The 24,987-nt window shown below is 36.5% G+C and overlaps 1 protein-coding gene across 2 annotated transcripts in view; it reads left to right on the top strand.

The window, feature by feature from the left end:
* The window catches only part of LOC132707617 (discoidin domain-containing receptor 2-like), a 226,835-nt gene that overhangs the window by 69,129 nt on the left and 132,719 nt on the right, over positions 1-24,987 (top strand). For both annotated transcript variants that reach the window (XM_060679521.1, XM_060679522.1), the window contains exons 3-4: positions 5,778-6,009; positions 23,125-23,272. In XM_060679521.1, the coding sequence (XP_060535504.1) occupies positions 5,778-6,009; positions 23,125-23,272 (380 nt within the window). The remainder of the gene's footprint in view (positions 1-5,777; positions 6,010-23,124; positions 23,273-24,987) is intronic.

Genomic DNA, 24,987 nt, shown 5'->3' with positions numbered 1-24,987 from the left:
ATCTTCATCCTACAAGAAGCATCGTAACTAATATGAGTTTCAAAAAATATTAATTTTTTGTACCCGTATATTTGGTTGAATACTTCCGGGTTGAGTTCTCACTGGTTTATGTATCTAGTATCTTTGTTGTTTATTTCTTAACCCATTCCTTAACAAGCATGTTGGTCGAAAAGACCGAGCGTCGATAAATTCTCTGGTGACGCACCTCGTTTATTGTCGTTAATGCTCTAGGCGGTTTTTCCACTAACAACTGGTCCAAAAACATTTTAATTTTCGTTTGACATTGTTGAGATATAGGTCGTATTTCTTGAACTCGGTACCTTTGACTGCGAGCTTGTAGTAAAGTACCGAAAACATTTGTGTTTAAGTTTTTTCAGTTCTGATTTTGCTGTGTCTTTTTTTGTATCGCAAGTTTATTGTATTTTTTGTTCCCTACGTTTATTTTGAATTTATAAGGATTTAAGTATAAAGTTTACAATATATATTTTTTTAACTTGTAGATTATGTGTTTATATAAGAAAAACACACATGAGAAAAAGTGATGAAGAGGTAGGTGAAGACGTTTTGGAGACTAACGATCAAAACTCTAATTCAGAACAGTCAGAAGAAGAAGAGCTGCTTGACCTCGATGAATCTCAGGAAGACCTGAATGTCCGTCTATGTTATTTGGGAAAGGACAAAAAAAGTTATAAAGTGAATTTGCCGTAGAGGCATAAAAAACCAAAACGCGAAGTAGAAATGAACGGACTCAATCTTCTGGTGTAATTGGAAGAGTCTTTTCTACCACCGTTAGTTTTTGGGTACATTTGCACAAAAAAAAACGAATACATTCACTAACATGACCGTCAGAATTCAGAAACGTTAGCAAGTTCGACTCACCAAAAACCGACGCAGGAGGAATCCACAAACAAAAACTATTCTAGAAGCTTGGCAATTGTATTTTCCCTATTTTGTCCTAGAAAAAATAGTTGAACACACAAACAAATACATTCAGAAGCTTAGAGCAAATTATAGTAGGGAAAGGGATGCCACTAATACAGATATGGATGAAATTAAAGCACTTATTTCGTTGGAGTCTTGCGGTCATGGCATCTTTACTGCACTGTATCGGTTTCAATTTTTGCTGAGGGCCCTTCATTTTGACGACCTTGATAATAGAAAAGAATGAAAAAAATACGATAAATTTGCTCCTATCAGGCAGTTTTTTGATGGATTTGTTGAGCGATGCAAAGTCCATAATGCTGTAAGCGAACTTGTAACAATAAATGAAATGGTTGAGTCATTTCGCGGCAGATGTCGATTTCGTCAACATATACCGAACACACCTATAATTTGGAGGTGTATGTTGGGACTCAACCAGACGGACCCTATAAAATTGATAATAGTGCCTCCGCAGTCGTTCAAAGATTAGTTCAATCGATTTCCGGAACGGGAAGAAATGTTACGTTTGAAAACTGCTTTACAACAACTCCTTTGGCCATAGATTTACTGAAAAAACACAGGCTCACTACGGTGGAACAATTCGAAAAACAAAAGAGATATTCCTGCCATTTTTTCTGCAAAGATAAGGGAGCGTAAGGTTAATTCAAGCATTTTTGGCTTTACAGAAGATATGACTTTGGTGTTCTACAAGCTCAAACAAAACAAAATAGTTACTTTATTATCAACAATGCATTCTACAGATGAGATCGATCCAGAAAGTGGCGATACCTGTAAGCCAAGCCTGATTACTTTTTACAATTTTTTTACAATATTGACGTACTAAAAGGAAAGTATTCGAAAAAGTTGTCCATTTCCTCTTACATTATTTTTTACTTCGAAAACAACATCACTTATATAATCCGTCGATACTTTTTGAAAACTTTAGCCACGAACCTTATCACCCCCAACTTGGGAGTCGCAGAGAAACGCCAATGTTAACAGTCATAATGAAGAATCGCCTAAAAGAAATATCGGATACTGTAGAAGAGCCGGCGGGAACTAGCCAATATGGTGTTCCAGGGAGATGCCACTATTGTTCGACGAAGAAAAAAAGAGAAAAACAAAGACGCATTGTGTACAGTGCTAAAAGTACATATGCAGAGAGCACACAACCCAATTGTGTCCAGAATCTAAAAAATAGAGTTCAATTTTTTAGTGATGTAGTTTAATTTAAATTCATTTTGTTTATTTTTCTTTTGATGATTGATTGATTGAATTCATTTGAGCCGGGCGGTTAGGAGGTAGTGTAGACTGCCGAGGCATAGCGAATCAGCCTTCCAACACCCATTTCCGGAATGTTGATACTATTTCCTATGTCCACTCCCAAAATTTCCTTTCGGAGTTCGCTGAGTGGTTCACAGTCGACAAGTACATGCAGAGGAGTTTCATCTGCTGCGTTGCATCTTGGACATAATATATTTTGTATGATGCCAATGTTCCTAAGATGCTTTCTTGTTGACCAGCGTCCAGTTATCAGCCCAATAGTCAGCCTCAGCTGATTCCTGTTGAGCCCGATAAAGCTGGAAGCAAGAGTCCTAGGCGGTCCCTGAAAGAGGGCTTTATTGAGTCTCATACCCAAATGAAATTAATGAAGCTGTCGGGTACTGGGGTAGCACAGATAGGTAGTGTACTGGTGTGACAAGCTCCACTTTTTGCTAACCTCTCGTTTCCTGGGATTGCACAGTGTCTTGGGACCCAGACGAGTGTAACGTAATTTGCATTAGCAAGCCTGTCTAGCAATCTCGGATCATCCTTGAGGTGATTTCGACTAACATGAGCGACCTGAGACCTGCACGGCTATCGCAACAGATATTTATGTGTTTGTTCCTGCATTTTATGCCTACAATATGTCTTGGTCCATTTCACTAGTATGCTGTTCCTGTTCCTTTCTGTGTTTGGGACCCGTCTGTATACCAGATGAGCCCCTTCGGTTTCAGGAAGCTTGAGGAGTTCTCTGACCAATCCCGTCTATTTGGGAAGATTACTCTGAAGTTGGTTTTGAAGCTACGATCATCACCCAGGGTCTGAACCTGCTCCAGATCTTTGTTCCTAAGTATGTCTGTATGTCCATAAACCGCCTTCCTCCAAAAGCCATTAAAGTGGAGCCTCATGGCAGTTTTTTCCGCCGAGGCTTTAGCATATAGAGATAAAGGCTTAACAATTAGTATAACTCTCATAGCCAGGGTGGGCTTAGTTTTCATAGCCCCTGTTATATCCAGCATCGCATGTCTATAGACTCTATTTAATGCCTTGATGTTGGTTTGCCTGTTCAAGGCTATCCACCAAACGATCGAAGCGTAAGTGGTTTGTGGCAGTATATATCCATTTGACCATACGGGGTCTTAGGCCTCACGTTCGTCCAAACATTCTTCTACAAGCCCAGAAGGTGGCAGTAGCCTTCTGAACTGTTCCAGTTGAGTTTGCTATCCAGAGTGACTCCTAGGTAACGCACTTCTCTGGAGAAACTTAATTCTGTGTTGAATATACAAGTAGGTACAACCGTGAACTTTCTCCTCTTTGTGAAGAGCACCATCTCAGTCTTGTTGGGGTTAACCTTCAAGGATTTGGATGTCACCATTGCTCAATGGGTTGGTGCCTTTGATTAGTCTATCTAATCTATCGATGACCATGACCAGAGAATAACTTAAAATTGGGAATGCGGTCGAATAGACGGTGCGCGTGCAACGATCTAAGTTTTTTGGCTCGTGTATTACCGGGTTAAATTGAATTAGCTTGGTGAAGAAAGAATGCATGTTGCGATTCCTTTTCTGGAAATTAGTTATCGAAATTCAAAAAATACCCTGACGTCCTGGATTCCAAATTCGTAACACTCGCTCTTTTTAATTTGCGCATCGCCGGTCATAAAAAAAACTACCCGAATTAATTGAATAAAAAGCCGAAATGTGGACTAGTCCCGCTACTGCCGGATGTTTGCGCCAAACATTTTCGCAAATTACTTTTATCCCTTCGATTTACAATAAATGGCCGGGTTTATTTTGACGCGAAATTAAATTTTATCCTGCGACGCAGGAAAAAATAAAATAAAAGCGCGTGATGAATAAATGGACACCGGAACGAACCGAATAATATGGAACATCCTTAGGAAACAAAAAGAAAGTGGCACCAAAAGCACGGGTCCCACACAAAAAGCTTTTTAATTTGATAAATTATTATCAGCTTCTTACATTAACTAATTAGTCGGATCGAATCGATACCTCGAACGAATGGGCGGCAGTTGGCAAACATCTAAGGAAAAAAAAATTGTAACTGCATAGAAAAGTCCAAAAAAAAACCTTCGATATGTTTCATCTAGAACCGAAACTACGGAAAAGATATGTAGATGAGATTTGTTTTCTGAGCTCATCTCTTCAATCCTTTGTTAAAACCATAAAGTTCACTAACGATCTAAAAAACAACACTTTCTAGACATTATGACTAACTGACAACCAAAATTAACCCACTTACACTGATCGATGCTATTCACATAAATTCCATATAATATAAAAGCAAGTTCACTATCGATCTAGAAAGCAATAATACTCTTTGACGATTTAGGTGAGGCGGATGTAGTGGATGGTATGGATTTTCAAAATGAAAATTCACTGAAACTTGCTGAAATCCTGCCTATTAGATCGTTGACATATTGTTCAATACGAGGGATTTTGCTCGCTAGTATTTCATCCCATGTCGGGGGTACCACAAAGGTCAAATTTAGGACTTCTTTTTTTGTCACCCTTATTCATCATCTGATTGGTAAGTCGATCTATCGCACGATTTATTCCAACGAACATTGCTTGTTGCTTCAGGATAATATTAATGTCATAACATAATGGTGTCTGGTTTGGTTAATCGGTTATATTTAAATGTTTCTAAGTGTAACGTGCTTACTTACTATAGAAAGTTGAACACAAGTTTATTTAATAAAACTGTATTGAATCGATTGAGTGAAGTTAAGGTCTTGGGGATTGTGTTCGATTCCAGACTTATTTTTATACCTCATATTAAGCAATGAGTATACTAGAACTCTGTGCTATGGTATACTACTAATACGGGTTATTGGTGTGACGTCAAATATATCGTATTGATAGCTTGGAGTTGAAGCAAATACTTACTTTTTAAGGAAGGTGATATATATCCCCATATATTTGACCATCAGGTACTAGAAGGCAGTGTTGGGGAATCATCATCTCTGGAGGTTAGGGGGGACATTAATTCTTTAAAATTTCTGTATGGTCTTTTGCATGGTACGGTGAACTCTGAGTGACTTTTAAGCGAAGTAAAATTTTGCGTCCCCACAATTTTAGGTATACATTTCATCCCCCTACACCTAGGACAAATGTTTTATTTCACTCGCCAATTTTGTTTACGTGTGGTAACTTCAATATATTCGTCTCCAGACAGCAGGTGTTTTTACAGCATAGCATGCTGCTGTGGTGAAGAATGCACTAAAGAAAAATATCGACCAGGTTAAACTAACACCAGAGTTCTTCTATCAAAGGAAAACACTTCCTAATTCATTTATTCGGTCATCTGTCGAACTATCAAGCCTCACCCTTCACTGTACTACGTCCACCTCAAGTATTTAAGGTGTGAACCTTTTCTTCTCCGTTTCAAACAGTTTTCTTAAGAAGTGCGATGCAGGAGAATATAATTAGACACAAAGTCACTGGGGTGACTTTAAAAACTTCAATTTGATTTTGTTAATTCAGAAATAATTAGAGTTTCACAACGTGTTTGGTTTATAGCTAGAAAATATTGGAAAATGTAAAAAATTCAAGCATGGTCATCACTTTCAGATTACGGAACAACAGGCAAGGTGGGGCGTGGTGTCCCCGTAACATGGTGTCAAGAGACGCGAGGGAGTTCCTCGAAATCGACCTGGGCGATGTCCACGTGGTGACCGGCGTCATGACCCAAGGTCGTTACGGCAATGGCCAAGGTCAAGAGTACGCCGAGCAGTACCTAATCGACTATTACCGACCGGGGTTGAAAAAATGGACGCGTTGGAAAGACCGTACTCGAAAAGAGGTAAGTTGCATTCTCGCATAATGTGACGGAGCATATTAAAACCGAGATTAAAACATGGCAAAAGTTCCAGATTCAGGTAATTTGGTGTTAGTTTGAGGTTATTGCTCGAACGAAGAGAAAGATAACTGGGAAATAAATATATGGTCATTATTTTCTTGAATCAATATTTCCGGTAGCGGTCCTATCGAAACAATTCCGAGCTTCCACTCAGTATAGAACAACAGAATTTTTTGTCACTATCCACCAAGAGCCCCGCCTGTAAATTGGAATCGACCTACCCCACTACTCGAAGAATACCTAAAATAAAAAATGTTTTATATTGGTTCCAATTTATTTCTGATTTCTTAAATGAAATAAAATATTTTTCATCAATGTTTTGCATTTCTACGCCTGAATTGCTAAAAACATTGTCACTGTGTGCTATGCTTCGTTAAGGTTTTTTAGAGGGGTTCCCTATGTACAAATTTACTCTACTATCCAAGATCTCAATTTGAGTTTCTTTTTGTTCTCCCAGTTGTACATTTAGAGGACGTTTGGACTTTTCAATATGGAATGCACTCTTTTTTATTCTACGTTTCGGGTCTGGTTTCGACCTCTACACTGAAAGAAACACGATGTTTTCATTGCCCTAGAACTGTTAGACGTCAAATATTCTCTAGTATGTGTTGGTTTTCAATATACACGTGTGCTGATGATACTCACAAGGACACCTACAAATGATATACAGGAGTCGCTCACTTTTCGATAAAAGATTATTTGATTTTGGATGATAATATCATTAAGTATATAGTAACAGATGTCTATTAGTTTCTAATTGTTAATAATTTATGTACTTCGAGCCTATCTTAAATTCTTCTATTGTAGTTACGAATCTTCGGGATTTTTCAGGCAAGAACGAAGTAGAAATCTTTTACAAGAACTAATTTTTCGGTCTCAGAAAGTTGGTGACATGATAAACTTACCACAGTGTTTGGTAGTTGAGAAGCGTGCGATGGCTTAGTTTTTCAAATTTTTTAATGAGACCCTGTGAACGAAGAATTTTACCTTTGTCATGATTCATGTTTAAAAAGGTATCGAACTCGTATGGGGACAAGATGGAAGCAATTTCAAGATGTAGAAACGGAAAAGCTTTATTGATTTTGTCTATTTCTTTACGGGGAAAGCAAAGCTAGCTTTACCAAGAATTTTATTAGCAGACGAGGTTATGATATGATATTTTACAACGACATAAAAAGATCAGTGTACAGAGCAATCTTACCAGTTGCAGTCTGTGATCTTCTAACTGCTGATTTTTTGCTTTATGTCCTCTCGATAGAGGTTTGTTAATTGTTTAAAGAAACTTTCGCAACTATTCGCAAATCGTTTGATTTTCTTCTGCGTCGGTTGTGGATTTTTTTATAGCGGTTTGTTTAGAATAGACTCGACATTTGAAATAAATTCCTCTTGTGGGATAATACGCGTGGCAAAGACGGGCTTCGAACTTTTCGCAAGAACTTATTCATTCGTATTAGAAAGATGATGCGGTGATACAATTACTACAGTGTTTGGTAGTTTAGAAGAGTTTGTTCGTTTTACTGATGTTGACGATGGCTGAATTACAGTAGCCTGTGGAAGTTTCTTCGAAAAAATGTCCCTCTATTGTCTTCACCAGGTACTCAAGCTGCAGGATCTACAATAAACATCTACTTATGGCAATTATTGTATTGTTACTGCGGTGTTAAGACCGCGTAGACCGCGTAGAGACAATGGTTATCATTTGTGTATCATCGATTTTAGACTTTTCGCCACCTTCCGCTCCGCTGCCTGTGGATTTGCCAGAGTCGCGTCATTTAAATAGAGCGACGGAATGTTTTCCGATTGCCAAATAGGTTTTCCGTGTTGTTTGCCCACGTTACCGCGCGGGGAACTTTAAAAACTGTTTAATTATTTCACGGCTGCGTATTAATTAATTCTCTGCGGAGTCGAAAATCCAAATGCGGGCTCGAATTTTGATCGAAGCGCAATTATTGGTTAAATGCTTGCTCGATATGATAATATAGGCGGATTGATATTTCGCGTATATATGGGCATACCCGGGAATCGTAAATAATCCGTTGAATTGGGGCGAAATTCTTTATGCTTTCGCTGATGGTATGGCACGTTTAATTATTCAGTTTAATCGCAATGGGACTGTTAATTATTTTGTGAGATAAGTGAGCGGGCCTGGGCGGTATGCTGAAACGAGTGTGAGAGCGAGAGACCTTTCTGTTTAGCTTTGTAATATTCGGCACGATTTTTCCTCCAATTCTCGGAAAGATTATTGGGTTGGAAGGTTCACATATGAACTGTCGAACAAGCGGGTTCCCAATAAACATTTGCGTAAAGTAAAACAGATGGCCTATTCTCGAAGAAACATGGTTTCAAAAAACTATACAAATTCAGCCACACCCAAATCAAAATCGCAGAGATATTTATTTTTAATAATATGTGATTCATCATTTCTGCAACAACACAACTAACATATTTTGGAAAAAAAATTGATGATAGTCGACAACTAAATTATTTTTTTAGTTAAGAATAATTTTAAATTTCATTGACTTTATAACCACATATTCACATTAAGAATTTCTGATATGGCGTAAAACATGAAATAAAATATTGTCGGAATACAAGTGCTCCTAAATTTTCTCCGACTAGCCCGTGGCAAGGCGACTGAAGATTCATCTTTCATATGTCAAAGTTCTGAGTTCTGGTGATGCCCTTCTCGTGAAACCTTAGAATGCTATGAAATAAGGAGATACAACCTGAAAACCAACCAATCAATAAACCGTTATGTCTGTTATGGCCCGCATTACTTAGTAGCGTTTCTCTTTTTCATTCATTGGTTCTACTTATTTTATAGCAAAGGAGGGTTTCATCAGATCCGAAGATGAATTTTTCTTCCCTTTGCTGCTCTAACCTAAAACCCAATCTGAATATGTTTTCACTCACATTCAATTCAATGTTTTTTTTTGTGTAATTTTGGAATCGATATTGAACATAATAAGCATGCCGATGTTCTATTTATAATTTATGTCTTTCTTGAATCTGTTCAAATCCCATTTAGGCCAGAGGGAATGTAATCCTAGAGGGGCTTATTTATCATTTATGTGCAGCTCTCTCGGTGATAATTAAAGCGAATCTGATTAATTACTAACATGGAAATCAAATGAAACTGCAACAAGTAAAAGATGAGGTATATAATGAATGATACAATGGTCTCATCGGCTTTATCATTTACTATTACGAGCCATCGATATCAAAATAGCAATAACATAATGTTAGCTCATGCCTATATAAAGATTACATAGAAATTATTTTTAATATATACCTTTCGTTGTATCGGCTTGGTTGTTAAACTTATTTAAGTCGGACAGCGTTCTAGATCGTAAGTGTGCGTACCACAAGTGCACGTCATTAAAGATCGTCGTACATGCACGTTACGCTAAATTATAAGGATCAAAGGGGTTTCTAACATTTCCTGCCTCCTTTTCCGTTCTAACGGACGAACGACTAATTCCTCATCTGGACGTCAAACGCCGTTGTGGCGTGGGTCTTATTTGCGGTGTTGCCCGTATGTGCATATCGCGCAAAAGTGACCCATATATATATATATATATATATATATATATATATATATATATATATATATATATATATATATATATATCAGAAGAATATTCACGGATGGAAAAATGTGATGACACTATATTCCGGGATATCATCCGTTCGCTCGTTGAACTCCGACTGGAATCCTGCATCCGACTGGAATCCTGCAAATCCTGCATCCGACCGGAATCCTGCAGACGCTTCGCCAAAATCTCACTTGGCATCTTCAACGCTCGCGCTCCGAAAACACTTCGAACACTCGTGCAGGATTCCGGTCGGATGCAGGATTTGCAGGATTCCAGTCGGATGCAGGATTCCAGTCGGAGTTCAACGAGCGAACGGATGATATCCCGGAATATAGTGTCATCATATATATATATATATATATATATATATATATATATATATATATATATATATATATATATATATATATATATATATATATATATATATATATATATATATATATATATATATATATATATCGTCCAGGAAAGATAGTCGTGACGAATGGGGGCCTACGTATGCATATTATACACGAATGAGTGAACTATTTACGTTGGTCTGGTTGAATTTCATTTATAATTTTATGGCACCCTGTCTGTGGTATTAATGTGTAGGATTTTTCAATTTAAAATTAATTAAAAACAATAGTTTTTTAGACGGTAGTAGCTACTGGTTTTTGATCTTCTATTATGAGTTTTGTCTCCCTGTCGATAATACATACTTACAATTGTACTGTATCAAGCCATTAAGGGCCTTTGGACTATGGTATAAATTTATCTAGGTAGGTAATGGTTCTTCGCAAACTGCATCCAAAATTCTGCTTTCTGACATCTAAATTAAAGTCTGAGTAGTATCATATTTTGGAGAAAAAAAAAATTATAAAACCTGAACTGCATAATAAGGTATGGGAAAATGTTAGCAAAAATAATCAGAAGAAATTAGAAAATCCAAGTACATACCCAAATTTCAAACAAGAATCTCTTTTCGGTTTTCTGAAAACTTCTAACCTACCATCGACTATGAATTTACATGATTTATTATTTATATGTTTTGTGATTATAGTCTTAGTTGCTTTTTGCCTTTGTTAGCTTTAATTCTTGATTGTCACTTGTTTCATTTTTTCTTTCTTCTGGCAATAAATAATTTCTATTGGGTTAATTTTCTTTTTTTGATTTCCTGTAATCACTTTTATCTTACACAAATGCGTTATTATACATTGAAACTTATGTTGAGGACAGAGTACAGAGTCCTGAAGAAGACAATAAAATTAAAAAAACGGCGACTAAGTAAGAAATTGATTTTCTATTAACCCAGCATAAAACCCACCATTTCCTTAATACAAAACTAATTTTAATTGTAATAACTGTTAATAAAAATACACTCGCCAAGCTACGCTGAGGGGTTACGCGTTTGCAATAAATCAGCTTTTAGTCTTTCCATTCGTTTCTTCATTCCAGAGGTCTTAGTCACCTGACCCTTAATATTTCTTGTTCCATTCATCTTTTCAATGTGTGTTCCGCCCCCTGCGTTACTATCACGAATGAGTTTTCATCATGAAAGAAGAAGGAGAACTATAAATTAATATAAATATCAACATAAAAATCGTTCCCAAACCAGTGACTAAAGCGTTGAAGTCCCGCGCCACCGTGGGCAACAAAGCTGTTTTAAAGTGATTGGAAAAATGTAATATTCAACAAAGTTATTATTATTATTATTATTATTAACCTGGCAGTATTTGTTAAAAAAAAATTAATTTAAAAAATATGTACATATGTAATATGTTTGGCTAGGCTAACTGCCTCGAATTTGCCCTAATATCATTCGATACCAAACGAACGAAAAATTAAAATATATTTTTTATTTGCATACCGTTTGTGTTCGGAATCGGATATCTTAATAATGAAATTCTTTAAATCGCTTGCCCCTTTTTTATAAATCGTGGCGCTGCTAGGTAATGTCCTACGGAGAAATTTTCAATAATTGTGTGATTTCCATTTTTTAAAAGGTAGTCAACAATAATAATGGTTGCCTTAGTTTCAGCTTCATGTCGTTTGTACGTGTTCAATTTATAGCGTCCAGGTTTGGTGTATTCCGTACTTTTCTAGAAAATAATTCTACATTATAATTTTTTGTTATCTTATAGCCTTTGTCTTTGGTTCGATTCCGATCATGGGTTTCCAAGCTAGGCCATTGTCATCTGCGGTTAAAAAGATGGTATTATGCCTTATGGTTCTGATTATATTAAAACTACAAGAAAAAAATTCGTGTGATAATTCCCAACATTTCAACCGTTTTAATATTTCTTTTAAGAAATAAATGACATCTTACTACACCACTGCGTTATAGAGTTGGCGACTTAGATCTTATCTATTTTATAATATTTATTATTATTATTATTTATGTTTTAATGAATGTGTTTCATAAGTTCATTTTCTTTCGTATAAACGTTTTTGATTCGCCTGTTTTATCCAAATAAACTATTATTACTATTAAGTGGAATAGACACACTGTTATTTCAGTGCAACAAACAAATGAATAAATATCTGATATACGAGGTGCCTTCAAAAATTAAGGTGACTTTTGTAATTGTGCGGGCTATGTACATTCGATCTCCGATATTTTTTTTGTGTTATGTTGGTACACATGTCAATAACATATGTTCAGAACTTCAGCCAGTTTGCAAGTTTTTTATGTAAGACAAGAGCGTTAGACATTGACAACGGTATATGGTGAATCTGTTTTGAGCAAAAAAATGTTTATAAGCTGTTCCAAGATGGCCGAGAAGAGGCCGACGACGAACCTCGCTCTGTGAAACCCAGCACTTCAATAATTGATGAAAACCTTAAAGAAGTGAAACAAATGGTGTTAAAAAATCATCATTGGCTCGTGCCATGCAATTTTTTCGAATTTTTGGGCATGAAACGTGTAGTAGCAAAATTTGCTTCGAAAATGCTTAATTTTGAACAAAAGGACCGTCAATGAGCACAACCCCGGGGCGCGGGGGGCGATTGTGTTTTGAGGTAATGTGCGTCTGAACTGGGTATATTGCCATGACGTCCAAGCCAAAGCCCAGTCGTCCCAGCGGATGTTATGCGCCGCTTGCGAGAAGCTATACGAAGAAAACGTGCGGAATTGTGAGAAAAAAATTCATGGATTTTGTATCACAATAATGCACCTGCCCAATCATCGTTGCTTGTGTCTAACTTTTTGGCCAAAAACTAAACCACAATCATGCGTCAGCCACCATATTCACCGGATATGGGCCACTGCTACTTTTTCCTGTTCTCAAAACTAGAGAAACCCATGAAAGAAAGCCGGTTTGGAAAGATTGAAGAGATAAAGAAAAAAACGCTGGAAGAATTCAAGGCTATACCAGAAAGTCCTTGCCAGAAGTGCTTAGAGGATTGTAAAAAACGTTGACACAAGTGATAAATAAGTAAATATTTTTTGGTAAATCTTAAAACTCACCTTACTTCTTGAACACACCTAATATGTTGTCTTTCTTACTCTTTTGTTTGAATATTAAAGTTCATCATCAAAATATTTCTGAACAAATTTTAGTGAATTTTGGTGGGGAGGATGACTTGGACAAGCTGGAATTTGATATATGTCGGTTAGATAAAATGGAGTTTCTCTCATTTTTGGGTATATGAAATCCTCCTTTTAGCTAGTATGTTCAAATCTGACATTTTAGATTTATTTGAAAAATTTATGTTGTTTTTGTGTTATTAAATTTCTAGAGGAATGTATCATAAAATGTATGGTAATATGATCCTTTTTTTCCTAAAAAGGTAACTGTGTTGCTATATAATAATTACATTTATATTTCTGGCTATAGTTTCGTAATTCTCTGACCAAGGCTTGGCAAAAAACGTTCGATTGGGCACGTTTTGACAGCTGACACGCTCTCTATATTATCTCTTAACTGTGGTCAGCTGTTTTCATGGCATTCACGTTTGTCCCCTTTATTTTTATTCTACGTAATGTTATAGTTTTAATTTTCCTAACTGACGCTCTTATTTTCCACGATTGCGTATTAATTAAGCTGGATTTACACTGGCGCCAACAAGCCGGGACGATGGTTAAATTATACGTCGATTAAACCCGATAAATATTGCGTCTGAATGCGGGCAATATGTCATCGGTTGTCAAAACAAACACGGATAATTCCTAGCGGTCGCGCTGCTAGAACGAAAATCGCGAGCCGACGTTAATTTAGAAGTAAAATTATCGTTAATTTCATATTAAAATGTTTGCGATTCCCGCCGCTACGTTTCGCCCGTTTTATTTCGCGATTTATTTGTTCTATAAAAGCGCTGGAAAAACGTATCGATTTAAATCGTCGACTCTACACGAATCGGTTGCTGAATTCGTTTTAATCCTTCACCTTGGGTCGGTTCTACGACCATTTGAACTTCATTTATCAGTGAGATCTTTAAATTCTTAGTACTTTAAAAGCCGTTTTCTCGTTTAGTTTGGCGGTGTAGTGCCTTTATTATAAAAAGGAGGGGAAAAAGGCCCTTGAAATCGCTTGCAGATGCACAAAAATGGTTAAAATTTTGCATTTCCGCATTGTCCATTTTGACATATTGAAATTTAGACTTGAAAAACATGGAAATAAACCAATTCTTTCGACTTCCAATAATTAAACATATAGAGCGGGGAGAAAAAACCATAGAAAATGACGAGTCGATTTCGATCGAGTTTCAGTAAAAATCATCTCTTTTGCTAATTTAAATAACAATAAACAAAAAATAACAATAGCAGCTTTTGTAACTTAATTTTTCACTTATAAACTTGACAGTATTGCAAAAATAAAATTTTTTGTTTATATTTTCTAATTGCATCACAATTTCGCCAGTCTTTCCAATTGCCTTTTTTATTGTCTATGAAACAGAGTAAGTTCTAAATATGATTTTTTCACAATGATATAGTTCAACAACTTATGATGCGCAGCCAGCGTTGCCAACCGACGATGTACAGAATAGAACACAAACAAACCGGGAGGCGGGCCACGTGATGTACCATTCTTTAAGTTCTCAAAACTATTTTGTTAATACGTGTAATTTGGTGATTATTTATTATACTTATTTCAGGTGACATTGCAACTCTGAAAACAGTTGATGAACATCCGCCATTTATATATTTTCGATGCGACAAGCGTTTATGAACTATTATATTGAATGTATTACTTGAACTCCATGATTCCATACGGGAAGGTTATACGATTATACGGCTGTATATTTTTCCTCCCTAACTAAAAAAAATTATTTAACCAAATCAAATCGAACACTTCCACTATGGTAGTTTGAAAAGTTGACCTGTTCCACTTTTTTTTTGCTGCGTCCATCCTCTTATTATGCCGCTAAATAATCCGACGAGGATATTGAAAAAAAATCGATCGACGGCAAAACTAATTAAGCCCCATCGAACGATCGCGTTAGTTCCCCATATGGACGTCAAAAACATCCATAAAACCCAATCTAAATCTCTTAATCGCCGCCCGATTTCCAATTATTTTCAGACGATAATTATTTGCCAACACGTCCATCAGTAATAATTGAAATTGCCAGTTAATCTAGCGCGATTAGCGCGTCCGAACTTGAAATAATTCATTTAAAATTCAGATTCCGTCGACCGGAGCGCCATCTGCCCCGGCTGCTGTCATTTTTTGCCACTCGATCGGTTATCACGTTTTACCGGCTGAAGTTGGAACCCAGTCGAATGGGATTTACATCGAGGCCGGACGATGCAGTTTTTTTTTTATTAGATTTCATTACTCAATGGATTTTTCAAGGTTTCGTGGTAATGTGATTTCCACGTTTCCACTATAGTAGTAGTAAAAAAGTAAATCAAATTTAAGGTAAATAAAAATGATGAGCACAATAGTCCAGATTCTTTCTCCTCGTTATTTATTGACTTTGATCGCTTTGATTGGACTTTAATTTAATCTGCATCTGAGGGATTGTGTAACATGAACCATCTGATTCAACAATTTTTCCAGAACTATGCTACATTTTGCCAAGTTTTATTTCGGCTTCTCCAGATGGTCTTTATTGACAGGTTGAGTGGGATTTTAGTTCTTCGGTGTCTAGAATATTAATTAAATGTTGAAAACTTGTAAATATTTTTCGCATTTTACAGTTCCAAAACTAGATATAGATAGCATGGTGAATATTTTGGTACTTATCGAGGAGAAGAAAGTTTTATCTCAAACAAATTTTTGCATGAATATATTATATATAGATTAAGCATCCAGAGATAAAATATAGTTTCTACATTTTATGTCATTGACTTCTTCTCCACTTGTCCCTAATTTATTGAGAAAAAGTCAGAAAAAATGATGGAAATCTCTATAAGAAAAATGCAAATGTAAATCGTAAAATAAAAAAATTAGAAAATCAGCTGATATTTACGTTTCTATTCATAATTTTCACTTTAAAAATAATATAAAAACCTTACCTCATTACCTCGATCTTGAGTTCGATATTTATAGATGACTCTGATGCGGTTTTAAAAAGTGATAGCAATCAATTGAATAAAAATGTTAATTGTTGGCTCTGGGATATCTCTCTTTACCAGAACCCATCTAAAACGACGCTTATACAATGTCAACAAGCACATTGGAGTGTAAATAAATTAAAAATTAAATTAGACAACAATATAAAATTTCTGTGAATACTGCGAACACCTAATGTCAAAAGCAAACTCTCAAAGATCTGCGACTATAAAAATCTGATCTAAAACTCCAACAGCGGATTCAGGTATATACGAGGTGTGTCCAGAAAGTAAGGTAACTTTTAAGTTTTATCAAAATGAATTTATTTGTTCATCAAAATTGTCCTCTTCAAAGTAAATGAAATTTCTTTTTTCTGTATTTCCTCAATCGTTCCGAACTTCCTTCCTTTTATGGGTTTCTTGAGTTTTGGTTAGTTTGGGAAAAATTCGCAGGGAGCCATATCCGGTGAATATAATAATACATAAAGTTAGACAAGCAACTATGAGTGAGCAGGTGTATTATGGTGATGCAAAAACCATCATATTTTTCCCAATAATTCCGGATATTTCCTTCGTATTGCTTCTCGAGAACGGCGTATAACTTCATTTTTTGACTTTAAGACTTTGTGACAAGGGCTCAGTAAGCAAAAACTTGACAGTTCATCGACGTGCTTTTTTCGGCCTTGGCGATTCTGGGTTCTTCCATTGGGACGACTGAGCGCGGCATCCGAGCGAAGAAGAAGGGACAAAAAGTGGTTGAAGGTAAAGTTGGCGTAAACATGCTTCAAGAAAATCCCATAAAAGTGGACTAGACTAGAGACTAGAGAGCAAATACAGGCACCACAATTTACTCAGCAATAACCATAATTTATTATTTCTCAAGGAACACAGAACCTCAACAAAAGCAAATTTCATCCCTGGAAAACTAAAACCACGAGAACTTCCGCTCGCTCACTATACACGCGCCATCTGATAAGGGATTACACTCCATCGACTCCTTTTATGCACTCAATTTGTCCCATGCACAACACACGAAAAATTACGACCGTCATCATTATAATATATTAACATCGGGCGGCACCCGGTAACAACGGAACTCCATGTGGATCGATCAATAAGGGGAGTGAATCTGAAACGATTCTCTAGCCGGGAATTATTTTTAATGCTCAATAAAATCTTACATCGTGTTAAGAGGTTCAGAAGTGTTCGCAAGGTCACAAGGTTCCGCATTGCTACAACTCAGAGTCGTATTGTTACGGCAGGTCAGAACTTAAGCAAAATTCAAATGTTTCATATGCCAATTTAAGCTAAAAAGATGTTAAAGACATTACAAATACCTATAGTGACTTTGGAAGGGCAGCCGCACTTGGTACCTGAGACAAAGACGTCGCACCTGCCTACGATGATTTCCGGAACCCTGTTGAGAACAGGCTCCACACGTCACTTCCTTTCAGCAATAAACAACAAACGAGACGTTCGGGTGCGCTACACAAAACAAAAGGTTAACGCACAGCTAAGTACTCTAGACAACAAATCACAGGGAAATCTTGTAGTTCGGAAAGACCCAAAGAAGGAAACGGTACCTCTGAGGGAACCCTGTCCGGTTGGTTCTAATTTTGGAATAAAATTTCGAAAAATAGTGGCGTTTTCCCTTTCTTTTTGAATTGGTGCTTTTATTTTGTAAAAAAAAGGGCACTCGTCTCGCGCCCCTCCGTAATGTAAAAATTGAACCGGACCAATCTTCAACATCTTCTCTAATAATGATTGGACGATTTTTCAACACCATGTGTTTCACTTCGTCAACGCTTTTATGAGTTATTGAAGTGCTGGGGCCTCCAGACCTAGGTTCGTTCGACGCCTTCTCGGCCATCTTTACTTTTTAAAGACACCCTGCGTTATGAATACTGACACAAGCCTACGTTGTATCTGTTTCTGGGATTAGATGTATTTGTTGATCAAAAAAGTATGCATTCTCTTGTTGCAAAACCAATAACTCATGGTTGTTAAGAAAAAGAAATTTAACTGAACCGTTAAAATTCAAAGCGTGGGAAATATCCCCGAAAACATCAGATCGCTCTGAAATGCGTGCTGTAAAATCCCGGAATTGTCCGAAGTGGCTCGGATCCGTGGGAAACGAAACTGACGTGGTAAAGTGACGCTAGATCGATGTGTAATTAGGTATTTTACAGACGGGAGTTGAAAAACATAGTTTTGTTTAGTTTGGGTATGTTCTACGCCTTGCCTTCTTAAAGTGCCTAATATGGTATTTTAGAGTAGGTAGTAGAAAGAGAATACTAAAATGTTGTTTTAAGTGGCAAAATTAAAAGACAAGGTGCTTTTGTCAGTAACGTTGAATTTTTAGTTTTAGAGGAAGTTTGGAAGAAAATTTTTTTTCTCTTTCAACTTCTTCAACATTTTTTGTTTTTGTTCGCTGTTTGTTTTACACAATCTTACAAATCCAAATAAATATAGGAAAGGAGTTTCCTAATTACAATCTTCGAACCGTTCCATCAAATTTTGATCCCTAGGTCCATGGGTGTCACTAACAAGGATCAAACTGGTTTTTATCGTCATTTATTACTTAATTAACCGTCACTGTGTTACTATGTTTTATTATTTTTATTTATTTATTTTGGTTTTCATTGCATTAAAAATTATTTTTTTCTTAATATTTTTTTTTATTTTTTTCAATAGGCTCGGGTGCTCCTTTATGACGTGCTCTTTATAACTGCCTGGAGTTATAACCCGCCACTGTTTAAACGGATTAAAACGCAACGGAATTTAGCAAAAAAAAAAACCCTTTTCAGTTCCACGAAAACCGAGGGCTATCCGATAGCTTTTTCGCGTAAAATGAAAACGCAGCATTTTCGGAAATTTTCGATATTCCACTAATCCCCTTCGCGTCGCATTGTCCGTAACAATCGGCCATTGAAAATTTGACGCGGGCGAGAGACCAATCGGGGCGGAGCGGAACAGAAAAAAAAGGCACTAGATAAAATGCGTTTTTTAATTGGGTTTGCATTTTTGAAATTTATGCCGCCATATTTTCGGCCCGTATTTCGGGCATGATTGAACGGGTTCCGCAGGAATTTATTGGAGGTACGAGTTTGTCACTGATAAAAGAATTAGTGCCGAGCCGATTCGAAAAACCCGGTCGGAATTTCGGGAATTTAATTATGTTGGAATTTGGGACAAAAGGTGCCGGCGTATTCGATCGGCTCACCTATAAGCGCATAATAATATCCACTTGTTACGTCCACATGTCAGGAAATTTCTAAACAAATTCTCCACTCTCACATTACCAAACAAAAAGGAATAAAACCAGATAAAAACCTAAGTTCCCATAAAATATTAGGAAGTGAGTTGGTTTGACCTTCTTATAGTTACAGAAAATACAAAAACTGTTTTGAATAATTTTGAATAGAGGAAAAAAAAAGTAACAACACACACAGTAACGTAATCTCCCATTAAATGCACATGGACGACATTAAACTGATTTCGGCAACAGACAAGAGTCTGAGGCAGCAATTAAAATTAGGAGAAAACTTCTTTAATGTCACGTACAGAGGAAAGTGGAGAGAGTTTGGGATTCTCCAATAAGACACACCTGCTTAGGATGACCTCGATTAGCTGGCTGACAACTGGTAACATATTTCCAAGGACCAAGGGTTTCGGTGTAGGTTATACCCATTCGATCCTATCGAAAACATTCTTTTCAACCCGTACTCGAAGATCAATGGTATAAAATTTACCACACAATAGACCAGACATTCTGATCCACGACAAAATAGAGACGACCATTACCATTGTGGACAATTGCTATTTCTGTAGATCAAGATAATCATACAGAGGAAAAATAGCGAGAATAAGGAGAAATTTCTACCACTGGCGACGGGCCTTAATCTGGATGTTTTTTTTATAATAATAACAAAGTTAACTGTGATCTATTTGATACCCAATTAATATTATTCCAAAACAATCAAATAATAATAGACACAAAAATGCAATATTTCTTCGCCTGCTTTAAATGATTTGTGTTCATCACGGAACACTAGAAATCTCGGGACGAATTTTTTAAAATATTGGTATCCGTAATTTTAAATTAGCAGCCAGCTTCTCCAGGAATAAGGGACAACATGGAGGCAGTGCCGTATACGTTAAGCAAAATCTGAGAAGCAGCGAACGCAGGAAAATTGGTGAGCGATCAGTACGAGGAGAATTTGAATGTGCTGCTGTGGAATGCATACTACAAAAAAAGAAAATCGTCATCGTATCAGTTTATAGACCTCCTCAAGGACAATTATATCTATTTTTAAGTAAACTAGAACTGATGTTGACCCTATCAGAAATAGACAATACTATAGTGTTTATTGCAGAGGACTTTATTATTGAAATGTTGCTAGAAAAAAGTAACATGTAATACTGGAATAACACCCAAATGTAGTTGGCTTTTAGTTTAAAGGAGGGGGCGAAAATAAATCTGTACAAAAAAGATTTTTTACCGACGATGTCTACAATGCCGACTTCTTAGATGTAAATTTGTAGTGGAATAGAGCTCATAGCAACAAAAAAAAAAGAAAATCTAAAATGGATTAAACAGAGATTAGATATACTGTTAAACCTTGTCAAAAATAAACACTAACTACAACAACCATAATCCTAGCACTTTTAGATGCGCAAAACTTATATTGAAAATTGTCATATATATAATAGTCACTCAATACATCTAATTCCTGAAACACAAAATGAAATATTCGTAACTTCAGTGAAATTAAAAAAACAAATATAGCAGCGGCTATGACTAAATCCCGGCTAGTGTAGTGAGACCATCGATTCCAGTAATTCCACAGGTTTTGTGTTACTTAATGAAACACTCAATGAAGCACGTGGTGTTTCCAGAGCAACTAAAATTAGCTCTAATTGAACTAGTTTACAAAAAAGGAGACTTGAAAGATCTATCTAATAATAACTATAACGATAACTATCGACCAATTAGTTTTTTACTCAGCTTTTCCAAACTGTTTGAAATGGTGATATGTTCCAGATTAGTTGAATTTATGAATAAATGTCAATTGTTCTCTAGCTCTCAACATGCCAACTTAAAAAAACAGATTCACCAGTTCCGCCATTTTTCAGTTCACAAAAACCATCTTGGAGCAGTTTGAGGAAAAATACTTAGCCATAAAATTTTATTGGATAAAACAGAGAGATATGGGATTCGTGGTAAACACTCAATTGGATACAATTATACCTTTAAACGGAAAACAGCACATCATCGTCCAAAGTAAAAACAATATTACAATATACAAAATCTGAAATCTTACAAAACAGTACAGGGATACCACAGGGTAGCATACTAGGACCAATTCTTTTTATTTTTTATATAAACGATCTACCAATGGGCATAGATAATTTTTTAATAACCAAATATGCGGATGATACAAATATTTAAGTACCTGGAGGAAATCTATTGGCTGTAACAAATAAAACGAAAAATGCATTCTAGAGAATAAAATCCTGGCTCATACAAAACAAACTAATAGTCAATCCTAATAAAACAAAGGTGATTTTATTTAGAACAATACAAAATCAAATGGCCCAGATTCCTGACTACCTACAAATTAATAAAATAAATGTAGAATTTGCGGAGAATACATAGTTTTAAGTGTTCACATAAACGAACATTTAGAATGGGAATCGCATATACGAACAGCATGTACAAAATTAAATAGGGTAGGTTCTGCAATTAGAGTTATCGGAAGGTATATGAGAACAGAAGCTTTAAGAACTGTTTACTGCGTCAAATTTGAATCTATTGTTCTGAACTAAAAAAAGCGTTTATTATTCAAAAGAAAACCATAAGATCGATGAGAAAAATGTAGTACATTGACTCGTGCAGAGGACGCTTTAAGCAACTACAGATAATGATCGTGTGTGGAGTCTCTATTTACGAATGTCTAATATTTATATTTAAAAATAGAAATGAGTTTAACGCAAACATAATACACAGAATATTATGGTACCTAGTCACAGACTGTCAACAACAGAAAAAGGACCGTATTATATGTGCATCAAGATATTTAGCCATCTACGGAACTCTGTGAAATGTAAAGCACTATTAGAAATTTACATACCATACCATATACACTTAAAGAATATTTTGGTTGATTATATTAATTAATCGTTGTCTGTATTTGACGTCATTTCATTTGTACTTTTCTTGCAAAGCATATTGAAATAAAGAAGTATTACTATTATTAGTATTATTGATTGATATATTCCAGAAAGGCCGCTATGTGACTCCGACTTCACAAAACGACGTCCTGGTTTAAATTCGAGCCACGAAGTGAGTCACTGGTCGGCACAACCGTGTTTTCGAAGTAGACGAAGAGATCCCAGCAGTACCGCCTTCTGCATTTTGCCCAACAACACTTTCGTAATTGGGCGGCACGAACGTATTTGGTGTAGTTCTCGTACTGCGCTAGCATCTATTCCGTCCATTCATCCAATGATCAAAATCACAAGTTTTACTGTGTGCTCCGCATAAATTTGTCTAAGGTTTTCTAGCAGCTCTTGATATTTTTGTCTATTATTATTATTATCATTATTTCTTAACAGAAATTCATTTTGTTTTCTCATACACACTTCATTCATCCCACGCACTCCTCCCCCTCCTTCGTTCAGTGCTTGTATAACTTCTATGTTTTCTATTTTATTAATTCCTCGCAATTTCTCAAGGTAATATGATTTCATTCTCATCTTTCAAGCAATACTCTCCCTCTTCATTTTCCCACCTGCAATATACCAGTACTTTTCTTTCCGTCTTCATTCTAACTTATCTTATTTCACGGTTCTTTTGTTTTCTCTAGGTTTAGTTGTATATTGACGTTCTTGTCCCGTGCACTCAGTGCCTCATTCATCCGTATTTCTGTCGAACACATTTATCGACTTACCCGATAAAACGCTATATTTTAATTTCAGTTGCTGTCCGGAAACACAGACACGTTTACCATTAACGAGCAGAAGTTGGACCCTCCGGTATTATCATCAAAGCTACGGCTCTTGCCTTACAGTGACCACGTTCGAACCGCTTGCATGAGGGTGGAGCTGATTGGATGCGTTTGGAGAGGTAAGCTATAATACCATAATAGTTTTTCACCAGTTTCGATCCCATTTATCATTAGAACATTAAAGAAAAATAGTCTGTACTCTTTAACTTAACGCTATCTCTGAACTTGAGCAATATAAGGAGTGCTACCCTCTGCTTTCTCATTATTGCTGTTAGATCAAATAGTCTAGACGAAAGGTTGTAAATCTTAATCCCAGTCGTTTCCTTGACGATAAGAGAAGGGAACCAGGTGAACAATTTTTTTCGTTCGAAGGGCATTATTTGCACCGTTGCCACAAGCCCCGTCTGCGAAAGTAATATTTCAACCAATTAATCAATGTTAAGGCTTCAGGATGCACCTTGGAAAAATAAAATCGGTTAAAAATTGCCCGCGGGCCGCGATACCAAAAATACACAATTAGTGTGTATTAAAATTGATGTTTTTGAGGTTATGTTGATTTATTGCCGGGTCGCTTATTGGGGTTCGCCCCGAGATCCTTTTAAAAGCAACACAAAGGGGAGAATAAGGAAGGAAAAATGGGGTATATTGAATTGGAAGGGTATGCACGTATACGCTCGGTTTTTCTTTTGTACATAATAAATGTTTGGTCGTGTTTTCCCATGCCGACGGCGGCAGTTAACCCAGACGATGGTATCTGGTCGGGAACGTGTTGCTCGTCTCGATTACGCGACTCTATCGTTTGTTAATTTCGTTGTAATTGCAATGTCCGGCTTTGCGTGGGAAGCCTTTTCGACGATGAGTATGCGCTACCTGTTGTTGTTTTTTTAACGCCATTGTCCGATGTATATGACACTACTTCTCTAAGTGATATTCTATAACCGGAAGGGCGTGCTGAATAAATAGCTCGAGAAACAGTTACGTCTTTATTCCTAGAGTGTGCTAGGATTGAGGCAGCCGAGGACTCTTGGCCGGCAATCAAAAGGCATCTAAGAAGTCACCTTAACATCGTGGAGGATATATTTACAATAGGAAATAGTAACAGAATCTCCTTTTCTTCAACTTGAGAAATTATTTAATCCCCGCATGAAAGAGGAATTGAGGAGTTAAGAGAGATATTCGGAAGTCATTGTTCCAAAGGTATGAATGCCGCTCCATGCTTAAAAATGACATGAACGGCCCGCAGTGAAGAACTTTGTTTACGCCAGTAGGCAGAAAAAGTATCGCATCACCTTCCTGGAGCAGTTCTCGCCATTTCTGGGATCCTACAATTGTCAAGTGTATGAGAGCGAGGTACTTCAATTTTCTTTTTCTAAATGTGAGTTTTAACGCCCTTGTATATTTTCCGCAGGACTCATTGTATTAATTATGTAGCATTTTGTATGATAGACATCTTCTACTATATTTTTTTTATAATCTTGAAAGTCTAGTTCTACCTTATTATTATTGTACGACGCTGATACGACTAGAGCAGTGGCGTGAGAGTTGAGTTTGGGAGAGCTGTAAACACCAAAATCCTTGGGCTTAGTTTTTCAAAGAAGAAGTGAACAATAAGTAAAAAGGAGAGTGAAGAAATAGAACGATCGACTCCATAGCAGATAGCATCAGTAGAAGGGGTACATAACTTCACCGTCACTCGATGTTCCCCAACAGTTTCAAAACTAGTCGTAAGATGGCAGCACAATTCAGATTTTACATTGTATAGCGTCTCGTCTTTACGTCTTACATTTGATTCAAATTATTTGTTTATCCACCTAATTAAATGGAAGATGTACAG

Source organism: Cylas formicarius, unplaced genomic scaffold (genome assembly GCF_029955315.1).
Source record: "Cylas formicarius isolate icCylForm1 unplaced genomic scaffold, icCylForm1.1 PGA_scaffold_9__14_contigs__length_23061073, whole genome shotgun sequence".
In the NCBI taxonomy this organism is placed as follows: Eukaryota; Metazoa; Arthropoda; class Insecta; order Coleoptera; family Brentidae; genus Cylas; species Cylas formicarius.
This window is presented reverse-complemented; position numbering and strand designations above follow the sequence as displayed.